Source organism: Lupinus angustifolius, chromosome LG17 (genome assembly GCF_001865875.1).
Source record: "Lupinus angustifolius cultivar Tanjil chromosome LG17, LupAngTanjil_v1.0, whole genome shotgun sequence".
Taxonomy (NCBI): Eukaryota; Viridiplantae; Streptophyta; class Magnoliopsida; order Fabales; family Fabaceae; genus Lupinus; species Lupinus angustifolius.
Window position 1 is genome coordinate 20363047 of NC_032025.1, and position 10450 is coordinate 20373496.

The window sequence follows — 10450 nt, forward strand, 5'->3', positions numbered from 1 at the left end:
GTACGGTACAGGTGTTGAACCGACCAAGTATCAAAACCGGTCAAAACCGGTCAAAAACCGGTCAAAACCGGTGAACCGGTCGGTATTTTACTAAACCGGCCAGTTTATACACATTTATATATATTTTTTTTTAAAAACTTAAAAACTCATTACAAGGATGACCCATCTTTTTAACTCTTCTTCAACACTTCAAGACACATGCTTCCAAGACATACTTAAATTACACATTTTGGTTCCTAACATTCGTGTGTAATCTCAGTGACATTTGTGTAATCTTGGAGTACTGTCTGAAGATAGGATTTGGTAGAAAAGTATAATATTCATATTAGACAATTTTGACTCATTGATGTTAAATGTTAAAACTCTAAATTTATTTGTTTTATAGAGTGAGTTGTGAAGTTATGTCATTTATTTATATTTTGTGGTTGTTAAGTGATACTTTTGGATGATATATGTTTTTTAATTTAGACTTTGAATTTGTTAAAGACTTAAAGTTGTTTATTTATGTGAATTTTGAGTAGATTATAAATATGAATTATAAATTTGAGTATCTACCTATTTGAATTTTTTTGTTATAGGTTTATATATATATAAATATAAGTAAGTATGTCCGGTTTAACCGGCATGCGGTTTAATTACTGAACCACTGTACCACTATACCAGTACCCTGACCGGTTTGATAACCGGTACGGTTTTAACAACACTGCTTTCGGGCACACAGAAAACATAGTATAACAATAACCAAATATAACTAGGCACGATAAAAACTAACTTCTCATATGCAGCTAACTACAAGTTTAACCTATTACCATGCAATAATTTCATTTCGAGAAGTGCCATTCAACATAAAAAATTAAGAAATTCAAAAGCCAATTGTGTACCTATAATTAGGATCCCAATCTGCAGGATCAGGCGACGATAAGCCTGCATCTGCATTGTCACGAGCTAATTCTGTTGATTGCAAGTTAACATTAGAAGTAGGCATAGCTGTCATGTTATGATTAGTAATAATCCCTCCACTTCCTCGCTGCTTCCAGTTTCCAGAATTAATATTTGACTGCAGATAAGATGGCGAACTGCCAAAAGCTTGTGATGTTCCCTCGGCATGGTTTGAGCCATCATGAGATTGACCTTGGAAGTGTGAAGAAAATGTTGTTTCTTTAGTTTGAGGACTTCCAGAATATCCCCGATTTTTTCGTCTATTGAACTGGCTAGCTGCAGCTGCCTTCCCTAAAGGTGATCCATGAGAAGCTCCTCTTGCAGGAGATGTAGGTCCAAAGTGTCCTGGAGAACCAACTGGCATCTGACCAAAGGAACTTGGTGGAGTAAATTGAGATGGACTGGCACCAAGGGGCAGGGAGGAAAAATTTCCGGCCGATGGGCTTATACCTAGCCCATTCGCAGGTTGATACTTCAGTCTCCTGCGAGCATCAGGAGTATTTCCAAGCATTGACATACCACCCTGACCGTGCATGTTCATACCAGATGGACCAACAGGTGAATAATAAGCAAACATGTTACTGCTCTCTCCATAACTTCCATAGCTGCTTCCATGCGCAAAACCATCATTATAGCTCCCATGGCTTCCTACGCTACCATAACTGTTAGCGGGTGGATATTGCACCATCTGAAAGTGTGGACTGCTATATTGGGAAACTCTGTTAATGCCTGGAACCTGCAGAAACTAAATATAATCACCTAACCCAAAAGAAGAATTGGATATAACGTTTTAAGAATTAAAAATCACGCATACATTCTAAATTTTGTGGTAGCAAGATTGGAAAATTAAGGAGTAACTTCCATTGGATAGAACTATAGAAGGATGGTTAAGTGTCAATTATCAAAAAGGGCATTCAGAAAGATAAAGTGTAACACCGTAACAGCAATGACCCTCCTGGTAACAACATGAGCGTTCAGAATGATTAACTGACCATCTATGTTATATTGTTAGCAGCGCTTCTCCTTAATTTTCCCATATGCATATATTCAAAATTTTGTGGTAGCAAGATCGGAAAAGTAACGAGTAACTTCCATTGGATAGAAGGACAGTCAAGTGTCAATTATCAAAAAGGGCATTCGGCAAGATAAAGGGTAACAGCAATGACCATTCTGGTAACAACAATGACCATTCAGAATGGTTAATTGACCGTCAAATCCGTCAATGTTATATTGTTAGCAGTGCTTCTCCTTAATTTTCCCTTTTCTGTCCCCTTTCCTCTGGAAGCTAATTTGAGGTTGGGCATTATTGGCGCATATGTACAAAGGTTATTCTCTTCGAAATCTTTTAAACACATTTTCCTGTCCCTAATAAGTGAAAAGTTATCATAAATGCACTAAATTTCCCTATATATGATATAAAGGCGGTAATATTTACAGCAGTAGAAGACTCACATTAGGTGATAGACCAGCAGCAAACCAGTGCCCTCCACCTGGATGATTATCTACCTTGATATTTTGAACTACCGGCTAGAAAGTCACAGATAAATTAGATGAATATTAGTACATGAAAAGATTAGAAACCATCTTACCAATCAAGTAATTGCAGCAATAACAGAACTGCAAAATAAATGAATGAACTTTTAAAGGCAACATTAATTAATCAATTATAAGAAATAGGAGGCAAAACCAAAAGCATATTATGAAGTGAAAATTCAACAAATCCTTATTGGTGGAAACAATCAACTAAACCCAAGTCTGGTAATGTGGCTAGTTTTTTAAAAAGTAGTGCCAACTTATTTAATTTACAAGCAGTAATTATTTGGTATGATGAAATCTCAACATTTTCTTTCCCTTACAATCGAACAACAAAATCAAACCCTTTTCCCACTAGGTGGGGTCGGCTAGATGCATGAAATCTTGCTACTGTGTTCTATCAAAAACCAAACCCTCCAATAGACCATGTAGGTCCAAAACCATCCTAATGATTTCACCTACAGTTTTTCTTAGGTTCTGCGAGTTGATTTTTGGAGGGAAATGAATGGGAAGGGAAAGCTTCAGAGTCACCTCACAAGTGTATTTCATGGCTCTGAAGCCTTTCTTTTGCCCTCCTTCCCCTCTGAAATCCAACTTGCAAGCAGAACCTTAGTGTTCTTCTTCCCTTATGAGGTCATACTACCACAGAAACACTTCTAAATAGACTCCTATTGGTCTTCTTATTGCATGTTGAAGCCATCTTCAGCAAAACTTACTATCGTTTTTTTTCCCTCAACAAGTGCTACTTATGCATTCACTCCTGATGTTATCTTTTCTTGTATGCCGACTCATCCGATGCAGCATTCTCATGTCTACCATAGTTACAACTTCATGGGCCAGATTACACCTTTCTCATAGGCACTTCCATACTTTAATAGATACATTATTAGGTGCAACATCACTATTGAGAGAATATTTTATTTTATATATTAAAGAACGTACGTTATTTATTTCGCAACTCATTGATTGAAAATTAACTTAACTAAACAACTAAAAAGGTCAAATATCATTTTTACACTGGCGATGAAGCATTCAAAAGAATATTTTAGAACAAATAGTTTCAGATAAATATGAATATGTCAAGAATTTAGAAATTAGAATTGGGATTTACTTACCATACGAGGGGTCTTGGGAGGAGGCCTGTAAGGCTGTGTAAAAGGTTCCCCGGTTACAAAAGGGTGTTTTGAAGCCTGCAAGAACATAAACTATGGATCTAAGAAATGACAGTGTAAACTTTGCATAAACACAAAGCAAAATTCAGTTTGGAAAGGTGGGTCAATGCACACAATTGGACAAATCCAATCACCTGGAAGGGTGACCAGCGCTTTGCAGGATCAAGTTCAACAAGCCCTCTCAGAAAATCAATAAGAGCCAATCGTATTTGACTTTCTGTAACGAGTTCAGTTTATACAAAATTCATTAGTGACGTCAACTTGAATAAGAAAAATAAAACATGCAAACATACACAGAAAACAAAACTGTTAAATCATGTTGAGCAGAAATTTCCAACCTTACCGGCTTTTATTAAAGCATATGAAACCTAACCTTTGACAATATCTTCCTTAGGTAGGTTTTTCCTATACGGATAATTTGTAACAATTGCTTCAAGGTTCATATGATTGAAATACTCTTTTCCAATTGCTGGCTTCTTCAAATCTCTCTGAATAGAAAACACAAATATGACCATAAACATCTAATATGTTAAAAAGAAAGGAAGATGGAGAAACAGATATGAAAAGTATATTCTTAGAAGGAAGGATAGAAAGTTTATTTTGGACAGAGATCCTAATGAGAAAAAATAACATAAAACTTACAACTTCAAATTCTTCCTCGGTCAATGCTTGATAAACACTTCTTCCATTTTCGGAACTCTCACTGTTGCCTATGTTCTGGAGACTGCCGATACACTTAAAGAATTTACTTGTGTTTTTGGCCTCCCTCAATACATAATCAGGTGGTTGTCCTCTACAACATGAGCACAACATACAACATCTATAACTTTTTTCCAAAAAAGTTTGAATAAAAGAAAGCCATCTGATTTAATGAGAACCACATAAAATGTGTTCATTTCATACTCAAAATCTAATAGCTACCCTAACTCTGTTTGAGAGAGGGTGAGAAGATTTGAAAAAACTGGTGGGAGTGAGAAACACCCTGAGACGTCATCGGTGGAACCCACTGTGTTGCCCCAAAACAGTCTCCCGGTGCATAACTCGAGAGTTCTGCTTTTGGCATAGACAGAAATAGAGTTGAGAAGGAATATGAAATAGATGACAAATACAACAACAACCAAGCCTTAATCCCACTAGATGGAGTCGGCCAAAAGAGATGACAAAACATGCACAAAAAAGAGACCGGACAAAGAAGATAGGGGAAAAAGGAAACAAGGAGGTCAATATTTATGGCAATTTGCAGTTTATTCAATTCTTTTGTGAGTTTACTTGGACTTGGAAATTTTCATGTTAAGGGCATCTAGTTGCTCATAAATCACTTACGGGGTATTATTATGTCAGTGGATTCTCTTTGATGTTCTGCCTATGGCTGTTACAAGGCTATTTTCATATTTTCTATGTGACGAAACTGCCTCAGCTAATCCTTACTACTTTGCCGCTGTCCTAACATCTCATCACTACTCTGTAGAGAACTTTTAGTTCTCATACGTGGGACCATTATGTTTAAATATCAGTTCAAGAAAAACTTAAGTTTTTTATGAAAGTTCAGTAAAAACTCAGCTATATGAAAATGGATACTTGAATTTAAATTTCTTCTGACCATTATCTTTTTTTATTAACATAAAAAGTATAATTTGGATGGACGAAGGAAAACCTATATTTATGATGTTACACATTTTTTCTATAAAAATTGGACTGCCACATAATTAAACGTGTTTCCTTCTTGAGAAATAGATGCATACCCAAGTATTTTAATCATCCGCCTCAAAAGATCAAATTCTGAAGCCCCAGGGAATAACGGTAATCCAAGAAACAATTCAGCCACTATGCACCCGAAGGACCACATATCAATATCTGTTGTGTATCTTGTAAGGGTTAAGGCCAACATGAAGCAAGGAGTACAGCTAAATTATATAATAAATTATCTATTAAAATAGAAGAACATGTGTCCCGAAGAGTATACATTAAGAATGTCCGGTATGCAATCAATTTAAACAAGGGCATTCTGATAGGTAATCTAAGATCTCTATGTTCTCGGGCTCCTATGCATCTCTGAATTGTTCCATTAGTATATACCAAGCAAGGGTACATTAAATACCGTTTCAAATGTTAGTAACATTGAATCATTAGAGTAGTCAAGAATGAAAAGGCTTCAACAGATCCACCAAATTCATTCCTTCCCTTAGCCCACCCCATCATTGAACAAAAGGAAGTACAAGATAGCACCAGTGGTGGACAGTAGTTCTAATCGGAAATTTTCTTCAATGATGCCCCACATATAAGTCATAAAAGTAAAATATCAAGCAACAAGTAAATGTTGAAAGCTCTAATAGTGATCATATAAAGCTTTCGGTAAAAACTTAATTTGCTTCCGAATTCATTCTCATACTACGCTTGGGCTTGATATCAACATAAACTGAAATTATAGCTCTGCATGCTATATAGCACAGTCTTCACCATTGGTTAAAAGTATTTGAGAATACTCGGCCAATCCCACACATGCAAGGAGATGATGAGGCAAGAAAAGGTAAAGCAATAAAATGACTCCAAAAAATGAAAAAGCTTGAAAAAAGGGTATAAACTACTAATTTCATTGGTTAGGATACTGATATCCAAGAAGAACCTCGGGAGATCTGTAGTACCGACTCTGTACAAAAAACAGGGAATAAGCTTCAGTATTAGATACTTACAAACAAAACAGGAAGTACCAATCCTATGTTCAACAATAAATGTAAACCTGAATATAGGAGTAAACAGTACGGTTTTCCATGCATGCTGACCCAAAGTCAATTATCTTGATTTCTGCGGGCTTCACAGTGCTGCACAAGAAACAACTATATCAAATCCCGAGATGAAAAAGCTGAGCATATAGTTCAATGTGAAACCTTAATGTAAGAAACCAACCTTGTACATAAAAGAATGTTTTCAGGCTTCAGATCACAATGAATAATGCCAGCCTCTTTCAGTAGATCCAGTCCACATAAAATCTTAAAACATAAGTTTAAGAAAATAGATTACGGTAAGATATTAAAACCAATAAAATACCAAGCAGAAATATCGCACAGAATTGGCATACCTGCTTAGAGAACAGCTGAACAATACTAAGTGATAGTCCCCTAAAGTGATTCATCTTGATAAGCTCATATCTGTATAACTATGAAATGTCAACACCAAAATATGCTAGAACGAGAATAACAAATCTCGCATAACAACATTGCAAAACTCCTCCATTATATTTAGTTCCATGAAACTACAACCAACCAATAAACATATGCTAACTGGAATAGAAGTCCACAACTTACAAGTTTGTGTCAAGAAGTTCAAAGCATATGCACAAATGTTGTTGGTATACAAAATAATCATATATACGAACAATGTGGTGCTTATCCCCAGGATCATACTTTTTATTCAACTGCAGGAAGAAAAGCAAGAACAGAAGTAAGGTCTCATCGTTGCACTTCCAATAAAATGGTTATCGTCTAAAAAAACAAAAAAACATAGGTTACCGTTGTTAAAATAGTTACTTCCACCAGTGCCTGTTGATAGTACGCAGGTTGATTTTTAATGATCTTCACAGCAACAAAACTGTTGGTATCTGAATCCAAGCATTTAGCCACTTGTCCAAACGTCCCATGGCCAAGGACATCTTTGACAATATATCTGCAGCATATTAGAAAGCAAATTTATAAAGCACGCTGATATGGCCAGGTCAAGGGGTATAGTAACACCTTTGCGATGAGTTGAAAGTCGGATATATCGCATTTGGTATTCCTAATGGCACATATATATATATGATATATATATATATATATAGTGATAGCAAAAAAATGAGGAATGAAACAAATTGAAGATGAACCTTCTATTTTTCTCTACATGGATCAAGACAAAATTCACTGAGAGAATAAGATCTGAGTTCACATTATCATAGCCATCATTAAGCACTCCAGTTGAAGGGCTGGTCAAAAATCTTTTTGGATTTAGATCTTCAGAGAATTTAAACTGTGGATTGCAATTTCGGTATGTCTCAACTATGTCCCTGGTCAATCTTGTCACCAACTGCAAATTAGAAGCTGAGCATCAGTTCAGAATTTTAGGCCCTCTAAACTCCAAACAGTCAGACATTAACAAGCAGTTGAGCAGATAACAACACATCAAATTGTCATTTTATATTTTTTATTATTATTAAAGAAAGTGTATAGATAGAATCATAGAAGAGATGAGAGGCAAAAAACTACGGATAAAATTCATGCAGCAAAGCATGTCGATCTATCTGCAAATTAGACTAAGGCACCCTTCTAAAAAGGCTGTGGGCAGACCAGCACAAAGGTGCTAGAAAAACTATTATATGTCAAATAAACTCATATGATACCAACACCCTGAAATGGTTCTAGCATTCCCTTCCAATCAAATGCTTCACCGAACAGCGAAACGGACACATTTGCAAAGCTTTTAGCTTCCTTGCTAGAGCCAAACCCCTTAAATGATACTCAAGAACATCTATAAACCCATGGGGCAAGTGATTTTAGCTTCCATGTGGGCTACAAGTCCTTTAATTTCGCTTTGATCCTTCGGTTGTCATTATTCGTCAATAGGCACTGACCAAATCTTGCAATGTGGCAATGTGGCAATGCGTTAAGTGATAACAACATAAGTGAGTTGGACACCACATCCTCATGCATTAGGTACTCATAGACCTAATGGTTTGGGATCAAAAGAAAGGATCTCCTTGTATTAGCCACGTAAACTAAGGTTTAGGTTTACCATTCACTATGACTTCAAGTCTACAAAGGTGGAGGAAGATAAGCACCCGAAAATCCAATTTCAACATCTCACCTCAAACCCTCTCCTATTCTTGAATTCATCTAACAACAACAAAAACCAACTAACGTGATCATACGGTGTCCCGAAGTCTAGCTTAAAAAAAATTCTCTAGGATCTAACATCACTAAACACCTCATTAGCAATGACAGCAGCATCAAGAATCTGCCTACCAAGAATACAAGCACTGGATTCTTAGAAACAGTATCATAAAGGATCTCACAGCCTGAAAGCTAGAACTTTTGCAACGACCTTATAAACACTACAGACCAAACTAATAAGGCAAAAACCGTTAACTTTAACCGCTTATCCTTTCTGGGTACAAGAGAGATTAAAGGTAGAGCTAGTGCAAACCCTAATTTTACCATTATGTAAAAATCCAGTGAATACCCTAACAAGAAAGTATTTTAGGCCCTGGTCTAGAGTAAATACCCGTCTACGATCTAAATTTCGAGAAAACACTGCATCTGGGTCTCTTGACCACTTCAGCCCCAACAATAACCCATCATAACCACCCATTTACCCCAAAGATCAACATCTATCATCAAAGAATGAACCCAACATCCCTATACACTTTTCTACTAAAAAAACAGCTTCTCAGTTAAAATATCTCACAGCAACATTATGATTATATCATATATGCTTCTCAAAAATCACAAAACTTGGTAACTAACACAATCAATAATAAAAATGCAAACATAACCAATCATCAATAATTGATCAAATCCATAAAAAAAATGACAAAAAGAAAACTCACAGATTTTCTCACAACCACACACAACTTTTGGGACTTGTTTTCACTACTAGTGCCTCCACCTTCACCCTGTGACACATAAGGACCAAATGCAAGGTGACCGGGACACCATCTCGAACCGGTCACCGCCGCCGCCGAGGCTGCCTGAGCCTCATCCATAGAGACTCCAAATTCAGTTACCCAAATCTCACTACTTTCATTTATGAATCACATAAACATAAATAAACACAAAAGGGTAACCCTCTTCTATCAACTGTTCCAAGTTCCAAACTTTTTCAACAAGAAGAAGAATTAACAAGAAAAAATGATACTACGATGCTATAGTTGCTGATTAAAGAAGAACCCACCAACGGATTTTAATTCCATAATGAGTAGAATCATCAAAATCATGACAGAATTAAAATCAAACGAAGATCCATTATAGACCGAAAAGTGAAAGTGGTGAAGATTTTGTTGTTGTTGAGAATGTATTGAATCGAAAAGAGAAAAGAGAGAGAAAATTGATGAGAGATGAATTGAGAAGATGAAGAAAAAATGGATCAGAATTTTTTTTTTTTGGTGTTTTGGTTTTTTTGTTGGTCTGATAGAGTAGCACGACACGCCGTCTTATGTTGTTGAATAATGGATGGGTCAGTATTATTATTATTATTATTATTATTATTATTATTATTATTATGAACCTAATATTTTACAAATAAAAAATATAATTTTTTTAGTATTACCAATAATATTTTTTAACATTTTTTTTTGATAAATTAATCTCTTTTGAAGTTCGTGGTACCACCAAATATTGCTCACAGGAATTGAATTATTGACATTTTGGTCATCTTGAAATCTAGCGATGTTTTACACCATTAGAGCAATGTTTTGTTGGTTTAAAAAATATATATGAATTTGTTATTAGTTTAATATTTATTATCAAATAATAAATTTACAAAACATTTATTAGGAGTGGGAGTGACGAACTTTAAAATGAATTATTTTCTTATTCATATGGTGAAGGAATATCTTTGATAATAGCAAAAAAAATTCATATTCCTTCATTTTTTAAATATTAGGTTTAATAATATTTATAATCACTTTGTGTTAGTCTAATAATATAAAGTCTTGTTATATGTAAAAAAAATAAAAAGTCAACTGTTCAATTTCTCAGAGCAACGTTTATTTAGAATGAGAGTCACACGCATCAAAATAGTTTAATTCCTTATTCAAAGGTAATAGAATATTCTTGATA

At 35.3% G+C, this 10450-nt stretch overlaps 1 protein-coding gene across 1 annotated transcript in view; it reads right to left on the reverse strand.

The window, feature by feature from the left end:
- Window positions 1–9821, reverse strand: part of LOC109331544 (cyclin-dependent kinase 8-like) — a 12599-nt gene extending 2778 nt beyond the window's left edge. The window contains exons 1-15 of the mRNA XM_019566110.1: window positions 9220–9821; window positions 7501–7700; window positions 7151–7304; window positions 6947–7056; window positions 6721–6790; window positions 6549–6631; window positions 6382–6463; window positions 6251–6291; window positions 5387–5509; window positions 4287–4437; window positions 4018–4132; window positions 3779–3861; window positions 3588–3662; window positions 2392–2466; window positions 882–1675 (exon numbers count right to left, since the gene is read on the reverse strand). Coding sequence (XP_019421655.1) covers window positions 882–1675; window positions 2392–2466; window positions 3588–3662; window positions 3779–3861; window positions 4018–4132; window positions 4287–4437; window positions 5387–5509; window positions 6251–6291; window positions 6382–6463; window positions 6549–6631; window positions 6721–6790; window positions 6947–7056; window positions 7151–7304; window positions 7501–7700; window positions 9220–9375 — 2312 coding nt within the window. The 5' untranslated portion in view covers window positions 9376–9821. The remainder of the gene's footprint in view (window positions 1–881; window positions 1676–2391; window positions 2467–3587; window positions 3663–3778; window positions 3862–4017; window positions 4133–4286; window positions 4438–5386; window positions 5510–6250; window positions 6292–6381; window positions 6464–6548; window positions 6632–6720; window positions 6791–6946; window positions 7057–7150; window positions 7305–7500; window positions 7701–9219) is intronic.